This window comes from Balaenoptera acutorostrata, chromosome 11, assembly GCF_949987535.1.
Source record: "Balaenoptera acutorostrata chromosome 11, mBalAcu1.1, whole genome shotgun sequence".
Lineage (NCBI taxonomy): Eukaryota > Metazoa > Chordata > Mammalia > Artiodactyla > Balaenopteridae > Balaenoptera > Balaenoptera acutorostrata.
The window spans coordinates 22979908-23007261 of NC_080074.1; the positions used below are offsets into that span (position 1 = coordinate 22979908).

At 39.7% G+C, this 27354-nt stretch overlaps 1 protein-coding gene across 11 annotated transcripts in view; it reads left to right on the forward strand.

Annotated features, from left to right (window-relative positions):
• ANKS1B (ankyrin repeat and sterile alpha motif domain containing 1B) overlaps positions 1 to 27354 on the forward strand; it is a 1183808-nt gene that overhangs the window by 857271 nt on the left and 299183 nt on the right. For all 11 annotated transcript variants that reach the window (XM_007165834.3, XM_028166489.2, XM_057556581.1 and 8 more), the window contains one exon: positions 22118 to 22270. In XM_007165834.3, coding sequence (XP_007165896.2) covers positions 22118 to 22270 — 153 coding nt within the window. The remainder of the gene's footprint in view (positions 1 to 22117; positions 22271 to 27354) is intronic.

The window sequence follows — 27354 nt, forward strand, 5'->3', positions numbered from 1 at the left end:
AGTCTTGATGGTTGATGAAGATGTGTGCTAGATTTAGGGGGAAATTGTACAACCAATGTAACTTTTTAAAAACTCTAGAAAGGAAGGTTCAGTCTTATTTCCCTGTCACTTAGAAAAATGATAGCAAACCATTCCTGCTTCTTCTGCTATTTTTCAGAAGGGCAACAACAAAACATAGGCTATAGGCACAGATTCTCTTGTTGTACCTTTTGACAGGGTAACTTTTCATCCCCCTGTGCCACACTCACTCTCCATCTACCCTCATTCTTTTTTCTTGCATTTCTTTCTTTTCACTGGCAGGCATCTTAAATTTCATGCCATTCGATGTTTGACCTGCCACCCTGTGGACATCCAGTAAAAGATATACTCTCAAACACAATCCCACACACATATGTGCACCGTTAGTATGGCGGCCCTAACCTAAAGTTAATACATGACTGGACCCATGGTCTAACTGAGGGCGTGGGGTATTCCACCTCCTGTAGGTATGGTCCTTGGTGGGAGAAGCTGTGGTGTTTCTAGAGTCTTTTCAAGATCTATTCAGTTCTGTAAATGTCTTTTGGTTCTGGGACAAACAGATATGCTCACTTAGATCACTTAGATCAGTGTAAAAGATTATTTTGTTTTCAGGATAAATGTTGGCGCCATTGGAGAATGAGGAAGGAAGAAAGAGTAGTTGACCTTAAGGTCATTTGGAATAAATAAAATAAACTTTGAAGTGACAGCAAGTCATTCAGATTTTTCTTATTATTCCTTAGTCTATATAATCAGGTAATGAACTCTAGCCACTGTAACAAACAACTCCAAAATCTCAGTGGCTTAACATTGTTAAATTTATTTCTCACTCATACTAAGTCCATGGTGGTTTAGGCAGCTCTCCTCCAAGCAGAAACTCAGGGATCCAGGCTTCTTCCATCATGTGGTTCTCCCATCTTGGAGTTCTTTGAGAGCTGCCATAAGGGGAGGGGAGAGAGGAACATAGACGATCACACAGGATATTCTGTTGCCAGGCTTGGAAGTGCATCATTTATTTTAGACCACATTTGACTCACCAGAACTCAGTTTCATGACCCTTGCTAAACTGCAAGGTAAGCCAAGAAATATAGTCTCCCTTCACAGGAAGTGCTAAATGGAATTCCTGAGAATCTAGCCATTCTGTGTCAGAAACCCCTTTTTCTTTCTGCACCTCAACTGCTGCCTTTCTTCACACTAGTATTCATTCCTTAAGATTTATTCCTTGGAGAAGCCTTTTGAGACATCCTCTATCTGGGCTAGAGTGCTAATTTAACCTTCTGTGCTCCCGTTACACCCGATAAAACTACCTATTGACTAGTTTGTCTCTCTCACTCAAGATTAGGATCTTTGTCATATTCATCTTCATTTCCTAAGCATGGAGCACCTGGACGTAGTAATGCTCAGTTAATATTTATTAGACTGGACTGAGCCAAACAAGAATGCAGATTAGAAATCAGTCCTAGGCTTCCCTGGTGGCGCAGTGGTTGAGAGTCTGCCTGCCAATGCAGGGGACACGGGTTTGAGCCCTGGTCTGGGAAGATCCCACGTGCCGCGGAGCAACTGGGCCCGTGAGCCACAACTACTGAGCCTGCGCGTCTGGAGCCTGTGCTCTGCAACAAGAGAGGCCGCGATAGTGAGAGGCCCGCGCACCACGATGAAGAGTGGCCCCCGCTTGCCGCAACTGGAGAAAGCCCTCGCACAGAAATGAAGACCCAACACGCCAAAAATAAATAAATAAATAAGTAAATTTATAATTGCATGTTTAATGAAAATTAAAAAAAAAAAAAAAAGAAATCAGTTCTGAATAGGTCAAATTAGGACTCCCAGGTTAGGAAATTTCCCAGCTGAGCACCTTTATATTTAAATGTTTTACAAAGAAGTAAGGCAGGTCCTTCATGAATATAACACCCACAACCTGGTGGTCTGCATTTTCCTCCAGAGACCTCCTCCACCTTGCCTCATGCTTTCCGTTTACAAGTGGAAACCAATAACCAGTCTATTCTTCAGGAGTACATTGGGAGAAGGAATGGCTGCTATTTATAAAGCTCTTTGAGCCCTTTGAAATGACAAAGCCCAGTACACACAAAGTACAAAATAGCTATAGCTGTTTGGGCTGGATAGATTTCCAAATAACTGCTAGACGTGAGAGCAGTGCAGTCCCAACTTACTTATGGACGCTCTGTTCCAAGGTTTTTACACCATTTCAGAAAGCAAGGTGACTGCTGCATTCTTCCTAAGCTAAAGATGGAGGATTTGAAATGTTTTACTTTAAGTGAATTTATCTTAGAATACTTTATTATGTAGACCAGCAAACTGGACTATCATTTTACTCATTATCCCCCATGATATTTACAGAGAAATATGGGAGGAATTCTGCAAGTAAATAAATTCTGATCTATCGCCATTCCCAGCAGCTGTCATCCTTAAACTTTGAGAAGTTCACCCCCACTTAATAAAGAACAATGGCTCCCTTGGAATGAGACTGCAATCGGTAGTAAGAGTAAAGGAATTTAGATATCTGAGCACTTTCTCTTCCTAATGTAATTCTTCCAAGAAAATCACAATTTAGAGCAGCAAAGGACCTTAAAATATCCAGCTCAACCTCTCACCTAAGTCATTTCACAGGTGAGGATAAGCATCGGTCATACTAAATGGCTCGCCTCAAGGCAGATTGTTCCTTAGTGACAGAGCTGGAACTAAAATCCCAGGTGTCTGTCCTTATGACAGTTGCCTCCTGGGTGACACTTTGTTATACCTGAGACCCAAGGCTCTGAAGACGCTTGGGTATTTGTGAGAGAAACTGTAAAAGGACAAGAAAGAACCAAATGACGAAACACAGGAAAAGGAATTGATTATAAAATTGGGTTTCCTTTTAAGTTTCAGGCTATAAAGGCAATTTTTACAACTTCCGTAGGCCACTAAACTCCCTTCTCAAGACTGGAAGAGAAGGGCTGTGGCAGGGATCCAAAAGCCCTAGAAAAGCAGGAAGGAGACCGACTTGAAAAAGGAGAAAGGAAGACACAGACCATGTCAGCTGTCCAGCAGCCACTGGGGGTCAAACTGCTTATTTATCCTTGTAGGCGGCCTTAGAAAAGCTTCACTAGCAGTAGGAATTGCTGTGTCAAAGAAGGAAAGATATAATTAAGTAAAGTAAAATAACTAAAATAATCTTATTTATTTTCTTCTTTAATCTGGGTAGAGAGGAAGGAGAGATGGGCAAGATGGAAGGGCACTCTCTAGGAGAGAGTGAAGACACATCATTAGAGCATTAAACTACACAGAGTTGACATTTTTACAGGATTAAGCCAGAAAGCAGCATGGTGTAATAGTTGGTAATATGGCCAGAACTCCCTGAGTTTGATTTTACCTGCCCCATAGGGGTGTTCTGAGAATTAAATGAGTCAATATTTGTAGAGCACTTAAAATGGAGCTTGGTACATCATATGTGCTATATTCATGTATATTAAATAAAATTTTAAAAGAAGATTGAAGGTGAACCAAGAAAAAAAGTGAGGTTCCTTCAATCCATTAATTGTATCTGAAAATGACTACTTCAGGTATAAACAATAAGCAAAGTGAATCTTTTATTTATTCATTTAATAGATATTTTATGAAATACCGACCACATGTCAGGCAGTGTTCTAGATGTTGAGGATTTGGTGTTAGGAAACAGGACCTACAAGGTCATTCTCCTCATGCAGCTTATTTTAGTGGGGTATGCAAACAAAAATTAGTAAAAATATGTCCTATCAGGTAATGATTGGTGCTAGGGAGAAATATTAAGCAAGGGAATAGGCAGAGTGACAAGAAAGTATGAATGCTATTTTAGATGGATAAGCTAGGGTTCAGACCTGGGTAGTTTAACTGAGGTTCTTAACTATATTGTCTAAACATTATACTTCAAAGCACAATGAGGATACTAAGGGGATAATCCATTTAAGCTGCCTTCAAGGAACTTAGAATTTTTAAAAAGGAACTTCCTTAAGCTGCCTTCAAGGAACTTAGAATTTTCAAAAAGGAACTTTCTTGAGCTTTTATTTTAACCTAATTTAATTCTAGTTAGCCACCTACTACTTGTGTCACCTTGGACATGTTACTTAAATTCTATAATCCTCTGTTTCCTTATCTGTAAAATGGAGATAATAGTAGAACCTACCACATTAAGTTATTGTGAGTTATAAATTTTCAAATGCATATGAAGTGTCTGTCACTTAGAAGGACTAAGTTAAAATTAGTCATAGCCACTTGTATTTGTTCAATAAGTGCTCACCAAATTAACAAAACTTAATAAATTTGGGAGGTTGCTCTTGCCTGGGACCAAAAAGCAACAGAAAGGAACTCAATTACTGATATAAGAGAGTCTGTGACTAAAAATGCCCGTGACTACTTTACAATAGTGAGCTTTCCATTCTTTTCATTTCCATTTCTCACAAGGCAGATTAGTCAATTTTTAAATAAGAAAAGGGCAAAACTTTCAATTCTGATCATCATTCACTAAATTAATTTTTAATATATTTAAGATTATTGTTTAGCTCATCAGGAACTAGAAAAGAAGTTATTTAAAATCATAACTAGGGCCTTCCTATCTAAGAGATTAAATGAATAAGCATAATAGCAAGACTGCTTCCTGTCTGCACCTCTTAGAGGTAATGTAATCAGTCCCCAGTGCTAAGTGGAAAGTGGGAAAAGAGTGGAGATGGAGAGTACTTTAAACAGCAAGGGCTTGGTAAACGTAGGTGGCGTAGAATGGAATAGAAGTGAACTGAGAAGCTGAATGTTCAGACCATGGCAGTGCAGTTCCATGAAATTGCTAAAGACGTAGTGATTTCATAAAAAAGCAGAATTAAGTAAATCTACGCAAGAGCTCTAAAACAACATACCCACCATTTTGAAGAGCCATTATCCCCTACCTTTCCTGTACAATTGAATTAAGTTCTACTTTAATAGTTGAATGTAATTTGGCTCTATTTCTTACGTATGATCAATAGCACTCAAGTGAGAAGTCTCTGTTCAATTTATGTCTGCAAATGCCTTGAGCATCTACTTATGTCTCAGACACAGGACAAGGAGGAAAAAAAAAGATGAAGTTACACAGTATCTGCCTTCAAGGAGACTACCGTCTAACAACAGAAGTCAGCCCAATATTCAAGGAATTTTCATAGAAACAGAGCATGAACAAACTGTAATAGAAGTAAAAATACAAGCTTTGGATGTTAAATGGAAGGGAAGGTCTCTTCTGTTCAGGGAATCAGGAGAAGGTTCCTGGAGGAGGAGACAGATAAATCAAAAAGGCATTTCTATGCACCTTAAAAACTTCTTTGTTGCGTGGGGTTTGGGGATAGCTCATGACACTCCAAGCAAAATGTGACCCAAAGTATTTGCTTAGCTTGTTCAGGCAGACAGATATGCTACTTTTTCTCCCATTTGTAATAACCACCCTCTGAAATATAGCTAGTGCCATCAATCCAGCTATGAATTTCATCCATCACTTTGCCCTTCAAGCTATAATGAGTGAGTCAGTTGCTTCAGACTCAAGCAGATGCCTGGAGTCAGCTTCAGCAGAGCAGGCTAAGCTAAGACTGAGTTACTATTCTCCCACCCCTAAGCAAAGCAGTTTTTTCAATACATGGTATTTCTTTGTCGTCATTTTCTTTGTTGGTGGTCAATGGGATTTTAGATTTCCATCTTTTAGGTTCTGACATGATGCTTGATCTTCTGTCATGCTACCTGAGAATCCACCTTTCATCTTTAGAAAAATGACTGGCCATTTTCACTCTCTCCCACAGATCTATCATCTTCTATTTTAGTAAAAAGATGTTCAGCTTGCTTTTTTGTTTGTTTGTTTTGTTTTGTTTTGTTTTTAGTTAACAGATAACTACTGCTCTTATCAGAGGAAATGAGTACTCAATAAACTGCCAGATTCCTTCTTTCACGTCTTCAAGAGAAAATACATTTTACCTTTACTTGTTCTGTGAATTAATGGTGGCATAAGTGCTAAATAGATACACTTTAAATGCTTTTTAAGGTTATAATTTATGAATCACAGAGTCATAGCAGGTTAAAAGCTTTTTATTCAGTGCATCATCAGTTTTAACCCTCAACTCCTTGTCTATTTAGAGGCCACTGCTTTGTGGGAAAGAATTGTATTTACAGTTTTCTAATACTAATAGGTAAATGTATTATAGAAATTGTTGAATGTGAAATTTTCTCCACAAATGTACAAGAGATTATTGCAGTAAGTGCAGAGAAGATTGATTTCCCTGCCTTTCCCCCGGGGACTCAATTACATCATCATCTACCAACCTTTATGGTGTCCACTTTCAACTGAATACTTTTCTAAGTGCTACTGATGTAAACACGAAGTAACAGTTGACCTTACATCTCAAAGACTGTAGCATTTCTGGTAAGATTGAAGCCAGATGACAGAGCGCTAGGGCAACTCCAGATGCATAATGTCTGCAGATACCCACATGCCCAGATGATCATCAGTGAATCTCTGATTCATCCATCCATTCCATCAGATAGTTCATTTTGGCCCTATGCTAGGTTCAGAGATAGGTATGAAAAAATGGATAAGACCTGGTTCCTGCCTCAAGGAGTCCTACCTACTCTTTAGACAGAGATAGATATGTCGAAAACTAAACTACTATGCGAAAAAAAATGCTCCAAGAGGAGGGAAGAACTAAGTACGGAGGTCAGGGAAAGTTTTCTGGGTAGGTACATGATGCTTGAGTTTAATCTCAAGGAATTAATAAGTATGTTTAGCAAATAGGTCATTAAGGGAATCACTCCAGACAGAGGATGCTGCCTGTGTTCCGGCTAGGTCTAGAGACAGTAGGGAGAGAGTATTCATCCATTCTCTGTCTGTCACTCTGTTTCTCTCTCTGTCTCTCTTGCTCACTTTCATACACACACACACACACACACACACACACACACACATATACCCACTCACACAGGCATTCACTTACTTCCCTATGTATGAACCCCAAGAGAAACTATGGAAGAAACTCCTCCCAAATTTCTCCAGTCCACTCAAGTTTTGTTTCTTTTCTGGAACTTGTAAAAACTTTGGTAGTTAATTTTCTTATATTTGTATATATTTCAAATATATACACAGAAAATTGCATATTCCTGGAAGGAAAGAACCTTAGACCCTTTTGCATTTTTACAGTACCTAGAATGATGTTACATATAAATTTTGTGCTTAAAAATTCTTGTTGAATTAAATAAATAATTACTACTAAAACTATTGTTAAGAGCTGATTCTCTACTGGGGATTCACATAAGTCAAGCTGAAAATTCTTAGTTTGATGTCTGAGGTAACTAAAACTTCTGAGCTGGCCAAAAACAAACAACAAACAAACAAACAAACAACATCAGACTATGAAACTGGGAACATTTTCCTAAGAGCCAAGCTATTCTTTATTCCATCCAATGGTGATGGAATAGTTCTTAGATTATTCCCTCACTATAGATATAAAAGGGGTTCTCAAGAATTCCAGGCAGGGCTTCAAAATGAGGTTACACTTCTCTTCATATTCTAGACCTTACTGAAATTTTTCCTAATGATTCATTCTGGGTCTCTCAAGTCATATGTGCACCATTAACCAGGCCACTTGCTGACTGGCATCTGCCCTTCTCTGCCTCTCTAGCTTATTGTGGTTGATGGCTCCTGTCACCAAAGCTTGAAACAGTGCCACCAGAACTTACCAAAAGTGCTCTCAGTGCTGTTAATACCCACTGAGTGTACCAAATCTCTACTAATGACTGCCAAAGGCTGCTTCAGAGCTTGCAGGTGCCCAATGAGGCAAAGGTACTAATGTCTGTGCTACTGGCTACAGTGCCCAGTATCTTCCCATCAAGGGCACTTTTGCCACTGCCAACTGACTGTTCTGCCAATGTCACTGCAGCCTGCCAGTGTGGGCACCATCACCAACTGCTGGTGCCCAATGTTCAGGGCACTAATATCTGTGATATGGCACCATCCCTGCTTGCTGATGAAGTTGCTGGTGCCAATTCTGCTGATTCCTTTTGTTCCCAAGTCCCAGAAATGTTTTGTGATATAGATTTTGTATTGAAGCTTTTTCTTCTTAAGCCATGGTCCATGGGAGCTAAGCCAGGGCCCATTAAGAGTGCCAGATCCTGAAATCCATGCATAATCACCCATCTCCTCGAACATGTATCTCTTGTTCTACTAATCAAATACATATGCCTTGGCCACCTTCTTTAAGCAGAAGAGTATTTTGAGGATGCTGGGTTACTCATTGAAAACAGACCCATGCAAGACCAACCCTGCCATATATATTCCGCGTATATATTCTATATATCCCCATGCTTGACAGATGAACACAGTGCTGTTCAAGCTGAGCTCCATGCCACACAGATGCAGCCATCAACCTGACAGATTCCCATTCCACATCAGCGAACAAGGAACACTTTATTTTGTGTTTCAGGAAATCATCTGGAATCTGATCATTTCTTACCACCTCTCCTCTAGCACCCTGTCCAAGCCACTAGCCCTGTTTCTCCTGAGTTGCTTCCAGAGCCTCTGAACAGGCCTCTCTGCTCCTACCCTTGCTTCCCTATACACTATTCTCAACACAGCAGCCAGAGTGATTCTGCTGAAATATAAGCCAACTCATGTCACTGCTCCGTGCAAATTCTTGCACTGGCTCCCTGTTTCCCACAGAATGAAAGCCAAAATCCTTACAAGACCTTCAAAGCTTTACCTTATCTGGCCCCTGATTACCTCTCTGACCTGTTCCCTGCCTCTCTCTGCCTGCACAAGCTACTTCAACCCCACTGGTTTCCTTGTTATTCCTTGAATGGACACCAGGCTCATTCCTTCCTGAGAGCCTTTGCTCTACCTATTCCCTCTATTTGGAATCCTCTCCCCGTAGTTGCCAACAAAGCAAATTTGCCCTCTTTAAATCTTTGTTCAAGTCTTGCCTTCTGAATAAGATGTCCCCTAACCACCCTATTGAATACCCCATTTTCTCCTGTCCCCACAGAACCTCCAGCACTCCCAATCCTCCTCTTGTACTTTCTCTTGTCACAGCAATTATCACTTTCTGACATAATTTCCCTATTTATTATACTATTTATTATGTTAATTATTTTCTGTCTCCCCAGTTAGAATGTAAACTCTACAATGGCTGACACCTTTATATGTTTTATTCACTGATGCATCCAAAACAGTGCCTAGAATATAGTAGACATGCCCTATATATTTGTTGAGTGAATGAGTGAATAAATGAATGAGTAGATGGGTGGATGATTGGATGGATGGATGGATGGATGGATGGACAGATGGATAGATGGATGGGTTGTAGGTCCTCAATTTTGTAACTCCTATACTAATTTTTTGCCACCATTTGTATATCTTTTATACTTCCCTACCCAAGCAGAACATAAGTTATTCATTTGTATACTGCTGACTTTGGTTTTATGGTACATTTATCTGTTTGAAGTACTTCAGTGGGTGATGTTATTATGCACATACCTAGAGGCTTTGAGAAAGGACATGGTTTTTAAATATCAAATAAATAGAATTGGTATTCAGAACATTCATTATCTTCTGAAGACTCAAGTTTGGGAAATTTTTTTTTAGTTGAGACTAATAACTTACAAACAATTTTCCGGACTGATAGTAGCATTTAGAATTTCTGTTATAAGAGCAAGGCAGTGTGCTACATAACCAGTGCACTACATAAGCATTGTAGCTACATGAATGTCAGAAAACATGTACTGTCAGAGGTAAAAAAAAAAAAAAAAAAAAAAGGGATCCTTTGTCTTTTTCTAAATATAGTTCATATCAGTGGTGGAGCTTGAAAATGTGAATGATGGTGAGCATTGTTCAGCACCTTATTCTAGTTGCAATAAATCCGCTTCATCTTTAATCTGAGCCCTTGTTTCATAAAAGAGATTTGCAACAAGGAAATAAAACAAATAGTGATATTTAACAGAGGGCTCTAGGGTCAATATGATCTCAACAAGGATTTTAGAAATGAAAAGATGGAAAAAGCATGTACTTTTATTGAATTTTTAAAAACACACCTTTTACCAAAAGCTTCAGAGAGAAGTACAATAAAATCATCCAACCCCAGTGTTTATATATGTACTGCGTAGTGGCTCTACCTATTGGTCCTTTCATCCACATCCCCACAGATCTTACGTGGCAGATAACTGCCAGGTTCTCAGGTGATGCTCCAGAGAGCAGTTACTCTGTGTGTGCATAGAAGAAGCCTGATTGGCAGTCTGCTCACACTGTTTGCAAAGCGATAAAGAGATTGTTTTATGGTTGTTACTGTTGTTATGGTCATTTTTTTTCCTACCACAGTTTATAGAACTTGTCTGTTTTGGCAGCTTCACTCCTTTAACTTGTGGTCAGTCCAGTGCCTTTTATCAAAGGGTTAATCCCTAACCCTGATGGCTAGAGGGTTGACTAGTCTGGCTAGTGCTTCTATTTTGATCACCAATCAACCATACTGTGCTATTGGAAGTTGATCACCATGTGTCTTAAAAACATTTCTTGTCTATGCACTATTTGTCCATTACTTCACTTCACAGTCTAAGACTTGTCAAAATAAGGGATACCTCAGGCCCTCTCACGGCTAGACCTTAGTTTATTTCTTTTATTCATGAAATAGAAATCACAGGGCATTAAGAGATAGTACCCAGTCCAAAGCGCTTCACTTTCCCTTTATTCCCCCAAAATGTAGTGCCAAGTAATATCCAGGTATCACCTCTTCATGCTCCTGCCCTATTCCTAAAGCTGGGAGTCTTCAATTGTCTAAACACTCAAGGACGCAAAGTCAGCAAGGCTCAGTTGGTGGTGGGAAAAATTAGAGAGGTTACTATTATCTGCAATTTGTAAGTCCATAGTGACATCCAAATATAACTCACTTACCTCTGAGGGTTTAAGTTTCTCCCCATTCTTTTACAGAAATTGTCTCCATAAGAGAGTCTAATTGCAGACAAAGGGGCTTCAAGCAACAGATTCGTCTATGTTACATGTCTCCCTCCCTTGCTGCGTATATACAACAAGAGGCTTTATCACATTGTGCTTCCTAACAATAGTCACGGTGTATTAATCCTTTCAGTTCCACAGAAGGAACATCATTACATGGAGCACCCAGAGTCTCAGACTCCATAAAGGGCATTTTCCCAAAGATCACCTAAAACCCCTCACAAATGAGATAATGTGTATGAAATCCCTTTGGGCTCTTTAAAGTCTCATATGATTGTTAGGTGGTGTCATCAGTACTCTTATCCATTTCGTAGACATCTCTCCCAGCAAAGTTACACTGCAATAGCGCTTAAATGGTGATGAATAGACTTTTTCTGGGGCTCCGTGGTCAGTGGATCTGCCTTTCTCTTTCACGTTCAATCAGTCTTTTAAGAGCCACTGATGAACAGCACGGAGATGTCTAAGCTCAGGTCTCAGAGCCTGTGGGAGATCTGATCCTCGCGATACTTGATAGACCTGCTTTTGGATGTGGCAGCACGCTGTCTGCTAGCACTGTTTGTCCTGGTTTATTCTCAGGGCTGCTGTTAGTCTAGGTCTTGGGTAGCAGCAGGACAGAGCAGAAGAGGCTAGAACAAGGAGCAGGAATAGAGGGACATACCCGACGATGTCAGCTGTCTGTATTACAAAACTCCTATCAGGGAGTCTGAGGGCACAAAGTACATCCAGGTAGAAGAGAGGAGCCATGGTCCATTGCAGCTTCATAGGCAAGTTTAAGTACCTGAGCCTGGCACATCGAGGCTGTTGTACCAGTACGTTTATAATAAGTGGTAGTCAGGTTTGTGTGTATCCGGGGAGCAGCATGCCACCCGGAAGGCTGCCCTTGCCCACATGAGGACCTTTATGAGTGCTCTCACCAAGTCCGAGCCAGGTAGCTTCTGTTAACACAGAAATTATTAACCCCAAAGTTATCTCTAACTATGCCTCTCATGCTATAATTTCTAAGAAAGGCAAGCAAAAATCGCCAGAGCAAAAGGCAAGCCCTCTACCCCACCCCAATCTCCACTGCACTCTTGGACTCTTACTCCTTTGTGTGTCTGACCTTCCTCCGCCCTGAATCCTCATTTGTCACTCCTTTCCATGCCTTTTCCTTGTAATTTCTAAAAACTCCCTCTCCCTCCTTCTCTTCCCATACAAACTCCTCAGCAGAATCATTTAGATTGCACTTTCTGTGTCCTCATCTCTAACTCACACCTCAACCCAGCACAGACTAGCTTCTGGGTTCTTCTTAGTAAGGTGTGGAGACCTATTTGCCAGACGCCATGAGCGCTTCTCCGTCCTCTTCTCAGCAGACCTCTGCAGATTCCAGCACTGCTGCCCACAGCCTCCTTGCAACTTTTTTCCCCTCACTTCTCTTGTTGTCTTGACTATTCCCTTTTTCGTCTCCTGAATATAATTCTTATCCTTCACTTTGAAAACGTTGATTCTCCTCAGGCTACTTCTCTTCTCATACTATCAATACATACCCTCTTCAGTCCCATCCATGTAGGATTTCAGCTCCCCCATGTGATAAAAATAACTAAGATTTATCAAGTGCTTCTTCGTGCTGAGCACTGGGCTAAACTCTACTTGCATTATTTCACTGAATGCCTGTGACAACCCTCAGAGGTAGACATTCTTTCTCTCTCTCACATTACTAATCAGAAAATGGACGCTTAGGAAGGTTGAGTAGTTTACTCAAGGTCATACAGCTAATGAGTGGAAGAGCCAAGACTCCCCCTTGTGCTGCTGCTGCTGCCCAAGGTTATATGTCCCCTCAGACTTCTCCCCCAAATTTAACGTGCTATTCCCCAACATCTTTAATTTCTCATGTCTCAAAATTATTTGTGTATTTCCTTCTATTTTCTTTTCTTTCTCAGCTGGTAATACCACCATGTACCCAGGTGTCAAAGCTAGAAACTTGAGGTTTTCTACATTTCCCCCTCTTATCCCTTGCATAGTTGTCACAAAGGGATGGTGCATGATTGACAGAAAGTACCAACAAAGGCAGTTAAAAGAAATGAAGTTTCTTTTAATGGCAACAGATATGAAAACTCATGGCTTCACAAAACAAAAGACAATGCAACATACTGTCAAATGGAAATACAGGCTTCCTTTAAATGTTCTACGTGAAGTTGCCTTATTTAATTTTTAATTCTGTTTTTATTAAAGGCTAAGCCACTAAAATAGAGACTTCCTAGTGGTTTAAAGAACAGAATGCTTATATCTCCCACGTAATTGTCTGACAGTGAGCAGTCCGGGTTTACAAGTTGACTCTGCTCTATGCAACTGTGGAAGGACCCAGGACCTTCCATCTGTTCCTCTATCATCCTCTAAAGTATGGTCCACAGACTGACAGCATCAGCATCGCCAGGAAGCTTGTCAGCAATGCAGAATCTCAGAGTCTCCCTTCAACCTATTGAATTAGAATCTGCAGGTTAAGATCTCCCACATGATTCTCATGTACATTAAGGTTTGAGAAGCATTTCCCAAACTCTAGAGTATTGTTTTGCCCATGTGGACGAAGCTGGGCTGCAGCCACGGATGTTTCAGCTCAAGAGTAGACAAAAAAAAAAGCAACTCTAGAGCAAAGAACCTTTTAGGTTAAAGATGACCTGGAAGTTACACGCAGCACTTTCATTGGCATCCCATAGGCTCAAATGTATTCTCATGGAAGCAACCAGAAGAGAAGCTAGTGTATCTCGAATCTAGTTAGGCAGACACGAGCTCAATTGAAGACCCATTACTATGGAAGAAGAGAGAACAGTTTTGGGTGAACAACAATGGGTCTCTGTCTCAATTTTGTAACACTTTCAGATATAAAAATATCTGCCAAATTTGTTATTGACTTTTTTGAGTTCCTTATTCTCTTGATCTAATTACCATGCCACTATCATAATGCTGGCTTCATAACTTGTTGCACTGAGAACTGTTTTTTAAATTTAATCCCAAATCTATTATAATGTAATTTCATTTTTTCTTCTTTTGTTTCCTTTTACTATCTTTATTGCCTTCCTCTTGCTATACCTTTCATCTTGTGGCTCTATCACTTTATAAGGTATTATCTTTGTCTCAGCAGATAAAGCTGGTTTCAGGCAGAGAGAATGACAGACTATATATACATATATATACATATATATATATATATATATATATACACATGTCCATACATATACAACAAACCCAGAATACTTCAATAAAACTAACAAATTAAAAGAAAATAAAACTGTAGTGATCATGTAATCTTGCAAAAATCTTCTAGGTCAGTGGTTTTCAAATATTTCTTTTTAAAGTAGAGAAAGCTTTCCTTCCTCTTCCTACCTGTGTAAAAGACTTAAAATATGAGCTATTCAACTGAAGTAGACCAGGCAGTTTCAGAACCTGTACTGTTCACCTGTCTTATAATTGGCCCCCTTGAAGCCCCAGGACACCACAGAGCACTGTCCTAGGGTCAGTGATCTCTGCCTGCTGTGTAGCCTGTGATGTTAACAGTGTGCCCTCTCTGAGGCCAGGTTTGCTTTAAGAGGCTCCTGGAGGAAAGTCAATGCACATTTGGGCAGAATGACAAGACATCAAGAGCAACAAGGAAGATCTTTGGTAAAATGTACCAATATATCCTCATTTTTCCAGAGACTGAAGCTTTCTTCACTGCTATCTCTGATTTCTATCCCAACTTAGGTTTTCCCCAGACTTTGGGATTCAACTAGTTGAATCGTATTGCCTTGTTGTGAACCTCTGTTACAATGCCTGCTGCCTGCCCACCACTCTGCCTCTCAGATTACAGACTGTGCCTGACTCCCATTCATGCTCAGCAGTATGGCAGGCCCGGCAGCCCCTGGAGCTGTCTCTGTCTAGCCTGGTCCTGCCAGATGTGCCTGCTGGAAAAAGAGTTTAAACACTGCTAATTTGAGAAAGCAGTCACTGTGCTCCGTGTGGGTACACTCAAGGAAAGAAGTGTGGATGTCATCTGCCTTTAACCTAAATGTCCTATCTTGTCCTGTAATCTTTTTCTTTGCCTTTGGGTTTCTTTTCTCTTTACTGGATAAATAAATCTGACACTAATTTGATATTAATATACAAATTATAGAATTGTAAGACTTAGGAACTAAAAAGGAACTTTGAGATCATTGATCTAACACCCTTATTTTATAGATGAGAACACTGAAGCTTAGAGATGTGAAGTAACTTGCCCATAGTTACACAGCTAGTTAATAGTAGAGTCAAGACTGCCAGGCTACAAAAACAAAGCCCAGTGCATTTTGTGATACAGCATACTACCTGGAATTGGTCCTTGGTATTTAATAGTTTTAAATAGTTGTAAACATTACTGTTAGACCATAAAAAGAGCCCTCATTTTCATAATATGTAGTAAAAAATACAAATCTCCCCCACAAATGGACGCCATACCACTAAAATTAATTTGTCATTTTATCTTCGTGTGTTCATTAAATCACTTAATTTAATAAACATTTAGCAAATGCCTGCCATATGTGAGATGCTCTGCTGGGCATGTGAGAGACTACAAAAGTGGCTAAGACCTTATTTCATCACCAAGAGGTTGACAGTCTAAAGAAGAAGACAGACATTCACCTCTCTAACTATAATAGAAATCAGACTTTAATAGAGCTATAATAGAATTTTATGCAAATTACTACAGAAACCTAGTAGAAGGTATGATTAGTTTTGACTTGGGAGTAAGGGTGGCTTTGGAGAAGGCGTCACAAAAGAGATGGCATTTGAACAGGACCTTTTAAGAATGGAAAGAATTTCAACAGAGAACAGGGGGAAAATAGCATCCCTGGAAGAGAGAATAGCATGAGCAAAAGTATGGAAGTTTACTAGAAATACAGTGGATTATGCCCCAACAATCATACTCATAAAATAAAGAATTACTTAGTTTAGGATTAGTCAGAATGCAGTACATAGATGTTTACTAGATGACAGTCACGTAACTTGGGTAGGATGTTGATGTTAACTTAGCTTCCCTAGTCTTTCTCAGTCTCATGTAGATGCATTTGCTGGTGGATTCATAAAGAGTTTGGAATATTTTATGTGTCAACTTGGTTAGGCCACAGTACCCAGATATTTGGTCAAACACCAGTCTAGACGTCACTGTGAAGGTATTTTTTTAGATGAACTTAACATTTCAATCAGTTAGACTTTGAGTAAAGCAGATTACCCTTCATAATGTGGATGGACTTATCCAATCAGAGAAAAAGACTGAGGTCCTCCAAAGAAGACAAAGGAATTCTGCCTCCAGACTGCCTTCAGGTTTGAGCTGCAACATTAGTTCTTCCCTGAGTCTCCAGCCTGCGCTGCACATTTCACACTTGCCAGGTTTGGGGCTTCTGCATGTGTATATACACAGCCTATTGATTCTATTTCTCTGGAGAACCCAGACTAATGCAAATACCAAGGGTTTTGAAATAAAAGAGTGACTCTATTAGTCAGTTTTCCCCTATATGTCAAAATATCAGTGGTTTATAGAAACAAAATATAGGTATATATATTTATTTTCCTAACTCATGAGTCCACGGGTCAGCTGTGGTTCAGCTAACTTCAGCTGGACTCACCTGAGCTCCAGCGAGCTGGGGTAGACTCCAAGCTTCAGGCTAGATTTAGGTTTGCTCCACAAGTCTTCATCTTTCTCCTAGGACCAGCAGTTATGCAACTAGTCAACAATTGTTTTTCTTGTAATAGAGCATAGGACTCAAAAGGATGAGTAGATCACAGAAGTGCAGAGGCCTCATCTATAAACCACCACACTGATACTTCTGCCTGTTCCACTGGCCAAGCAAGTACATGACCAACATCAATGGGATGTAGAAGTAAATCCAGCCACATCGGGGTTCAATATAGATCCCTCAGCAAAGGGCACAGAGGCATAATTCTAATCCAGGAAGAGAGCGAAGAATTGAGACCAACAATTCAATCGACTTGAGGGACCTTGTTAGATATATTTCTGAAAAATAACTGTCAGCTGTGGGAAGGGGGAGTATAAAGATGCTAGCAGTCATAAACTCTTTCTAAAACAAAGTAGAAAAGACAAGGAGTGAGGGAAGTTGGGAGGGGTGAGAGAGGAAAGAAGAGTTTTGATTGGAAGTTGAAAAGAGTAGCAGCCAAAGGACTCAACATTGTACAGTTTCAAAATAAGCATGGGCCTAATTTAGGGCACTGGGGAGGGAAGGGAACTAAGAGTTACTGAAGACATATGTATTCAAAACACTGCACTAGTTCACATACCCTATGTCATATGATCCTTACAATACTGCAGTAGATATTATTGTCAGATTCCAAAGTCCATTTTGGAAGAAAGGAACTGAATTGAGAGACATTTTGGAAATCAAATATATAAGACTTGTTGGCCTAATTAGATATGATGGTAAAACAGAATGGGGAAAGCTAGCTGACTGCTAAGCATCTAGGTGGGCAATAGTGTGATGCTTCCCCATTAACTTAGTTGGGAAACACAAAAGGAGGGCTAGTTTGTGAGCTGAAGGAGATATATTTTTGGCTTGTGTTGGTGATACTATAGGACATCTATGTGAGATATTTTACAAATGGTTGGAAATTTGTATCTTAGAGCTCAAGAAGCCAATCCTGGAGAAACACTCCAGAAATAAAGGCAAAAAGCATGGAAAATGATATTAGCAAAGAAATGAATGTGTCTTGCACACACAGTTCATGTTCATGGAATGCTTAGCAAATTAACATACTGTTTAGACATACTCATGTGTCTAATCATATGTATTAGTTTAGATATAGCAAGTAGTGTGAAATTAGGTTGAAAAGATAAGTTTGTACCTGATCTCAGTTGTCCTAGGATGCTGGAATAGGACATTTGGGCTTTTATCAAGAAAGAACCACTATAGGTTTTTGTGCTAGGGTTGACTTAAAGAGCCTGGCTTTTTGGAAGACTGATGTAGCATCATGGTATAAGCTGGACCAAAGGTAGGAGGCCAAGTGGAAGGCTATTGCATTAGTTTTTATAAGCACCAACAAGAACCTAAACAGAGTAGTGGCAGGAAGAACAGAAATGAAGGAACAGATGGAAGAACTGCTTTGAGGGAAATTGCTGTGCAGCGCAGTAACCATTCTGCATACCGTTAAATACGTGTCAAGTTAGTTTTGTAACTTCACTTGGCGCTAATGGTTTCCTGTCTTCAGGTATGCAGAGCCTTCATAATTTATTGTTCATCTGTTCACATATTTTTTAAATAAGGTTTATAATTTCTATGAGGGAGAGACTATAACTTGTTTGGTTCTGTACTGTTCCACAACATTTATCAGAATAGGCACTGGCTAAATGTTTAACAAATGAGCAGCTCGCTGAATGCTGCCCCTGCACACGTCAGTGTGCCCTTTCCTAGATTCTCTTCACGCTTGCTCTCTACCCTGCCCCCGTCTCTCATCTTTCCACCAAATATTTCCCTCCCTCTCACCTCCTTAAGGTTGGTCTGGGAGAACTTGCCTCACAGGAGGAACCAGATTTCTGAGCAGTCTGCAGAAACTGATGTGACATTTTTTTTCCAATCCTGCCTTCAACCAAGCTCAATTGATTCTCTCGTTGCTATTTTTAATGTTATCTCAGACATATCCAGTAGCTTTCCAGTTACGTAAAATATTGCAAATTCAGTTCCTATCCATTTAAGCCTCCAGTTTTATTTTCTCCCCCAACCCCTACCCCATTTTAGGCTTCCCCCAAGGGACTGGTACCTCTCTCTTTTCTGATTCTAAATTCCCTAGTGCTAGAGAAGGAGAGATTGGGGGGAAGGCATACTTCCTTATACTTGACTGGGTTTGGTTTGCAGAGCTCTGGTGAGTTTGCTGTCATTGCTCTTTGGCTAACGCTGATCATCAACAACCTCTGTGTGGCAGGTGGCCACTGGGTGCTCTCTCAAAGGAATGGAGTGTGAATGCTTGGGGTGACCTATGGGGACCCTACTGCACAGTTCTCTGGTATGGGACAACTGACTCTACCCCAGCCTGATTCATCAAGATTCTCTAAGCTCGTCCCCAGTATCCAGTGCTGGGGTGATCAGCTTCTTGGATGGCTAACAGCAAGACTTCCCTGCCAGGATATTAATTTCAAAGCTAATGAGTCTCTCTTCCTTCCTTCTTCCCCTTTCTCCAGTTATTTCCTTGTGTCAACTGGGGCAGCCAGGGAGTTTCCTAAGGCTGGGGTGATTATTCAGGGTAGCAGAGTTGGTTCAACCACCTCTTAATAAGTCCTGGAGAATGCCCCTGGCCCCAATATTTTTGTAATTCTCTGTAGAATATGAAAGTATTTAATACCTTTGAGCCTCTGCTTTGGGTCCTAGTTGCCAATTTTACACATATATATAGTATCCGGTTATTTGTAACTGCTGCTAAAACATCATTTTTTTTTTGATTTTTTTACTAAAAAAAATTTATTTTTTACGATTTTCAAAATTTGATTTTTTTAATTAACATTTTTATTGAAGTATAATTGCTTTACAATGGTGTGTTAGTTTCTGCTTTATAACAAAGTGAATCAGTTATACATATACATATGTTCCCATATCTCTTCCCTCTTGCATCTCCCTCCCTCCCACCCTCCCTATCCCACCCCTCTAGGTGGTCACAAAGCACGGAGCTGATCTCCCTGTGCTATGCGGCTGCTTCCCACTAGCTTTCTATTTTACATTTGGTAGTATATATATGTCCATGACACTCTCTCACCCTGTCACATCTCACCCCTCCCCCTCCCCATATCCTCAAGTCCATTCTTTAGTAGGTCTGTGTCTTTATTCCCATCTTGCCACTAGGTTCTTCATGACCTTTTTTTTTTTTTTTTTCCTTAGATTCCATATATATGTCTTAGCATACTGTATTTGTAAAACTTCATTTTGCAACTCCTGAGGTGTCATTTACATTTGTAACTACTGTGTAATAAACACTGAGTTAAGTGTTATGTGAACAAACATTTAATGAGTAGCTAAAATGAGTCAGTCAATGTAAGAATGAAATACAAAAGTCTGATATAGTTCAGACCCCAATGCAAAATAATGAATTACATGGCAATATTAAAAGAGAGGACGTTTCAACCTCAAAATGGAAAATGGATTGGAGAGTGGAGCAATAGGAAAGAGAAAAGGAGAAAAGAGAACTTAAAAATGAAGGAGTAAATACCATCCCAGAAGAAGAAAAGAGAGAAAAAAAAAAGGTAGAAGAGATACTTGAAAATATAATTGCCTTGACCTTTGATTGATCATGGCTAGGGAAAAAAAAAAAAAACAGCTACAGATGACATTTTGGGGACATTTGGGGAATGTTAATATGGACTATATATTAGGTAACGTAATTTTATCAATGTTAGATTTATTGAGGGTGATGATACTGTGACTGTGTAGGAGAATGTCCTTGTTCTTGGGAGATGCTCCTGGAGTATCGGGATGAAGTTTCATGATGTCCGCAAATGGTTCAGGAGAAATGTCTTTCCAATGGTTCACCTAAAATTTAAAAAATAAGTGTTGTGTGCATGTGAATGAGTGAGTGGGTATAGAGTGAAAGGCAAAAGCCAAATATAGTAACGTTTGGTGTATCGAGATCCCAGGTATTCTGGAAGACATGGCAATGTACCACCTGTAACTCCCTTCGAGGAAGGACTTGCCCAGCATCAGAGAGAGTGGTCGGCAGACAGTCTCCAGCCGTCAGCATCTTCAGGGTCTGCCTCCACAGCAGAGAGCCCTCACCAGAGCACGCTACTCCCAGGCAGCAACATCCAGTGACAGAGAGGCAGATCACAAAGGCCCGTTCATATCTGCCCTGCCTGGGACACTCTACTAGCCTAAACTGTGCCCGAGCTCCCCAGATGGTTCACAGAGGTGCCATCAAGCCCCACCACAGTTCGGCCCCTCTCCTGCCCCGCCCTGCTTCCTCACCCCTCCTTCCGCAGATGTTCATCCCTAATAAACACTTTGCACCCCCTCCAGAAAAAAGGAGTAAGGAGAATCTCAAAAATGAGAACACTGCATAGTGGCGGAAAGCCTAACATGTTTGAGATTAAAATCTGAATCCCTGATGCCCAGACTAATCTTTTCTCTGCTCACAAATCAGAATCATATAGATTTCCGTTAATATTTATCTCCTTGAATCTGAAGGAAGAGGAAAATCTGTGTTGTATTTTGCCCAGTTTTGCTGTTCCCATCATGAATTTCACTGAAGGATCACATCAGGTTGATGAGGTGCCAGCTGTCCTTAACAACTGAAGTATTAGAGGCTATGGTATGGCATGCAAGGCAGCACAAGTCTTAGAAGCGAGTTACTTCAGAAACCAAGAACTGCAAATTCAACTAAAATTTCAAATAAAAACCAAAAGACTAGAATAATCCATACAAAATTTTAATGCCAGAAGTTTCTCTTGCTTAAATTACTTTGACACTCAAATTTAAACTCAGAAACATTATGTTGCTGTCACACTTCTTTGTTCTCCTAAAGTAAAAAAATAAATCTTTATATAGCTGACAAAAAATAGGAATCTGTCTGCCAGCGAATTATTCTTGTCTAACATACTGTAGAGTCTATGTAGAACACATGGTCCTTAAACACCCAAAAGCCTCTTCTTTACTGGCTTACCACAGCAGTATGTTTCTCCAGCATGTTTGCACTACCTACATGTCTTGCATAAGCATGAATTCCTTTGGATGTTTAAGTCATGCAGTATTTTCACATGCTTTGATGTTGTGCATATGAGAATTATCATCTACATTTTGGGAGTTCAGTTCCCTGTGCCTTCAGCACTGAATTTAAAACTGCTCGACTGACATCATTTTAAATTCCGTCCAACAGAATGCCAATAACGTCTGCAACAGAAGTTTGACATATTTAGTTCTCTCAAATATGGAACTGATTTAGCAGCTAAATTGGAAATTTCTGGGTGCATTTTTGAAAACTAATTCAGCGTGAAATTATTAATAATTTAGAATTGTGCATAAAGTATTTTGGGTTTACTTATTTTCTTATCCAGAAAGATCTGTTGCTTCATATCAGATAAATTTCCAAGATGCATTCTGCTGTTGGAACACAAAGTAAACAGCTTAAATTAATCCTAACGTGATTTTCTAATTACAGATGAGACCCATTGGCCATGATGGCTACCATCCCACATCTGTTGCTGAGTGGCTGGATTCCATCGAACTAGGTGACTACACCAAAGCCTTTCTGATTAATGGCTATACATCGATGGACCTGTTGAAAAAAATCTGGGAGGTTGAACTTATTAATGTAAGTTGGTCTCTTAAAGACACCTTAACGATTCAACACTTGATAATTCCTACCATAGGTGGGTAATTTTTTCTTTCTTTGTGACTCTTTGGACAGCCAACAAGGATTTACAGGTATGCCTTCTGTTTTGAATATATGTCTCTCTGATTCTAGTCAAGCTCTACAATGATTGTCTTTTGAAGTTTTGGTGTGGGCACTAAGAGGACTCTCAGGGTGTTTTACATTATCTCAGAAAAACTTCCAAGCAGTTTCGGGCTTTCCATTTTAGGAGATTTTGTCACTTTAGGATATGAACATGATAACAAATAGGCTCCCATTCTATTCTTTGCTCTTATGCATTTTTAAAGATTAAAGTCATCATTTTTAGTTTTTTATCTCTGTTATGTTTCCTTGTCTCTTTTCCTTAACTGCATATATAAACCCCAAACTTGAAGGGACTTTTTTCTTATTTTATAAGCTGCTGTAATATCAACATTTTATTTTCCAGGGCTTATACCTAATCTTAAATTGTTTGTTTTATTCATACACTTGGCATAGATTTTCTATAAAAACTGGCCAATATATGTTGCCATGTATTCGAGCCCAAAGAGATCAACCAAATCTGTTTAACTGCTTTTTTTCTTTATAAATTTATTTTTTTTATTTATTTTATTTTTGGCTGTGTTGGGTCCCCGTTGCTGTGTGCGGGCTCTCTCCAGTTGCAGCAAGCGGGGGCCACTCCTCTCTGCAGCACATGGGCCTCTCACTGCGGTGGCCTCTCCCGTTGCAGAGCACGGGCTCTAGGCACGCGGGCTTCAGTAGTTGTGGCTCGCAGGCTCAGTAGTTGTGGCTCGCCGGCTCTAGAGCACAGGCTCAGTAGTTGTGGCACACGGGCCCAGTTGCCCCAAGGCATGTGGGATCTTCCCGGACCAGGGCCCGAACCCGTGTCCCCTGCATTGGCAGGTGGATTCTTAACCACTGTGCCACCAGGGAAGCCCTGTTTAACTGATTTTGATACTGATCATTTTCTCATTTTATTTTTACTGCTCTTTTATTTCTAATGGCATAAAGGAATGAAAGAGATGAAAAGATAGCATAATTATCATGCCTTCATATTTTATTTGGTATCATGAACATTTCTTTTCAAAAGTGAGAAATCATTTATCTTTCAGAGAATTTCTTAGACTTAAGTTTTATATTCTAGTAACTGGAAAAAAAGCATTCATAAACTGAAAGACAAAGCAAATACATTTCTGCTGGTTCAAAAGCACTCTGTTCTAGTCTTTATGACATTTTCTCTCCACAAGTCCGGTCTCTATGTACTGAATGTCATTAATTATTTTAAATTATGGTTAATTAGTAGTAACTAATTATTCTTTGCTTTAGAAGTCTGTCTTAAAAATAATATCTTTTCTGGAACATCTATAAAAACTTTAATCTAAAAATCACTTTAAATGGACAAATTCTTGGCTTCTTCTTCTAATTTGCCATCAGCTACTCTTAGCTTTCTGTTCTTATCCTTTCACAAAAGCTTTCATTATTTCAGAAGGAACTCACTATCTCACTAAAAGCCTCTGATTAATTTTGTTGTTAGTCTGAGTGGAAGCAACTGAAACTGTATTGCTTTTTAGTTGCATCAAGGAGATTTTAGTTTTCCACTGAGAACTCGACACTCATTTTATGGCTACTCTTAGCCATTTATTAAAGGGGGATCTTCCACAGATCAAACAAACATGCTTCCAACTAAGTTGCTTTCTAGTCAATGATAAATATCTCTATGTAACAGCTGAATAATATCGCTCCCCACTGAAGAATGAGTACTTTGGATAGATAGCACATGAGTCACTCACTTAACTTGCATTAGCAATAATCCCTCATTGAAAAGAACAGATTCCAATGGAACTATATTATAAAATGTTTTCATTGAAGCAAGGATCATTAAAACAAGACTATATGTCTCTCAAAATTCAAGTACTGAGGCTAATACTTAAAGTGTGGGCTTGGACCCACACTTTTCCCCAGTGCTATGTGTACCAGCAGCCTAGAGATGCCCGTTCAGTCACTGTGGTCAGGCCTTGTGGATGACTGCAGTGACTGCAGGGCAGTGATGCCGTAAGGCCCCATGTTTAATGCCAAGGCTCAGGGCATTAAATCACTACCCACAGGGCTAACCAGCCTTGAGCTGGGACAGAACAATGGCCTTTTCCACCCATACTAACTCTTTTTTGTTTGTTTGTTTTGTTTTTCAGTTCTAGAATTCCATTTGGTTCTTTTTTTTTTTAACATCTTTATTGGAGTATAATTGCTTTACAATGTGTTAGTTTCTGCTGTATAACAAAGTGAATCAGCTATATGTATACATATATCCCCATATCCCCTCCCTCTTGCATCTCCCTCCCAGTTATTTGTAGTGAGGTGGATGGACCTAGAGTCTGTCCACCCATACTAACTTTTTTTCTTTTTTTTTGGCTGCGTTGGGTCTTTGTTGCTGTACGCGGGCTTTCGCTAGTTGCAGCAAGCGGGGGCTACTCTTCGTTGCGGTGCACAGGATTCTCATTGAGGTGGCTTCTTTTGTTGCAGAACACGGGCTCTAGGTGAGCGGGCTTCAGTAGTTGTGGTGCACGGGCTCAGTAGTTGTGGCTCGTGGGCTCTAGAGCACAGGCTCAGTAGTTGTGGCACACGGGCTTAGTTGCTCCGTGGCATGTGGGATCTTCCTGGACCAGGGCTCGAACCCGTGTCCCCTGCATTGGCAGGTGGATTCTTAACCACTGCGCCACCAGGGAAGCCCCACCCTTACTAACTCTTGAAGGTACTTTTGGTGTAATATAATCTGACTCCAATCTGGAGAGAAGTACCTGTCACAAGCATTATATCAGAATCGGAAAACATAGTCATTGTGTTTTAGACCTTGAGGCCAAATTCCTTGGGCCTGGAGTACAACATCTGCATCTAATACCAACCCAGTATATTTTCCTTCAAGTGAACTGATGGAATTTAAAGTTTGTGATGAATTTATGGGCAAGTTCACACTCTTGGGGAGGCTTTGCAAGTCATTTAACTCCATAAATATACTTATTATGGACAAACTATCTGTACCTTTAGACTTGGAAATCAGAGAACAAAATTTTTACACCCTTTAGATCTGCTACAGAGTAGTTCATTTGATGGTTTAGGGCTGTTGGGTTTTAAAATGAGAGATAGGCACCATGTATACCTCCTGGCTGACGATGCTTTCGACTGGTCTCAAATTCAAGACTTTCACTTATCCCAACTAGCGAGGGAAAGTATCCAAATGTAAGATAATCTCATATATAATATATGGGCCCAGCAATTCTGTATTAAGTATGCATAATTTATTTTTTACAGCCAGGAAGGAATGTACGGTCACTTTGATTTAGAGCAAAGCCTTTTAGGACAAGTCCCATGCTGAACTTTTGTAATGAGTGGCTAGTTTTAAGGAAACCCAATGGCTCCAATAACTTCTATTCTATGTAGAGTGAAGAGAGAAGTGCAGGTGGAGGCTGTCTTTGATATAGAGGTCTGCTGAGGAGAACAGAGGATGAGAAGACTGACTGCTGATGTAATTACAAATTACTTCAGTCATTAAATCATATTCACTAAGCCTCCAATTTCATATGGTATTATTCTTGATATTAAACAACTAATAATACATTCACATTGAGTATAAATTTATTCAAAGTATTTTCATGAAGAAATGAAAACTACACAAAGTTGTGACTTGAAAAGTACAAATACATTTGAAATTGTAATCTTTCAAAAAGTCCCCAAAGATCTTTTTCTTGGTGGAGCACATTAATGCCTTTGAAAAACAAGGTTATTTGAATAACCTAATAAAGGTTTTAGTCACAAAGCTACCTAAAGTATAGGAATAGGGGAGAGTAGTGGAGATCTCATATCTTTTTTTTTTTAACATCTTTATTGGTGTATAATTGCTTTACAATGGTGTGTTAGTTTCTGCTTTATAACAAAGTGAATCAGCTGTACGTATACATATATCCCCATATCCCCTCCCTCTTGCATCTCCCTCCCAGTTATTTGTAGTGAGGTGGATGGACCTAGAGTCGAGACACAGAATTAGTACTTGGATCTATATTGGTGATGGCTCAAGGCTTGTCTGGTTCTAAAACCTTGCATTAAAGGAGGGAATTGAAACAAATTCTGAAGATATTTTTTTTAAAGAGCCAACTAAGTTGGGAAATAATCTAATGCATACTTGGGGTTTCATATAAGGTTTTATTTTACCTATTTACCCAGGCAGAAAATTATCTGCATATCTGTGAATCGTGTGATACTGAGGACTGTGTCTTCCTTATCTTTGTATCCCAGCACTTACAATATACTTGGTATACAAGGTGCAACCAATGAATGTTTGATAGATGAATGAAAGACTGAAAAAAGGAACAAATGGAATAAAGCAAATAGGATGATGTGGAAAGAGCACATGGCTACAGGTAGAGAATTAAATTTCTCATGTTTATATATGTGACCCCTATTTAGTCATTCTTTTTTTCTTAAACATCTTTATTGGAGTATAATTGCTTTACAATGGTGTGTTAGCTTCTGCTTTATAACAAATTGAATCAGCTATACACATACATATATCCCCATATCTCCTCCCTCTTGCATCTCCCTCCCACCCTCCCTATCCCACCCCTCTAGGTGGTCACAAAGCACCGAACTGATCTCCCTGTGCTATGCAGCTGCTTCCCACTAACTATCTATTTTACATTTGGTAGTGTATATAAGTCCATGCCACTGTCTCACTTCCTCCCAGCTTACCCTTCCCCCTCCCCACGTCCTCAAGTCCATTCTCTACATCTACATCTTTATTCCTGTCCTGCCCCTAGGTTCTTCAGAACCTTTTTTTTTTTTTTTAGATTGCATATATATGCGTTAGCATATGGTATTTGTTTTTCTCTTTCTGACTTACTTCACTCTGTATGACAGACTCTAGGTCCATCCACCTCACTACAAATAACTCAATTTCATTTCTTTTTATGGCTGAGTAATAGTCCCTTGTGTATATGCGCCACATCTTCTTTATCCATTCATCTGTCGATGGACACTTAGGTTGCTTCCATGTC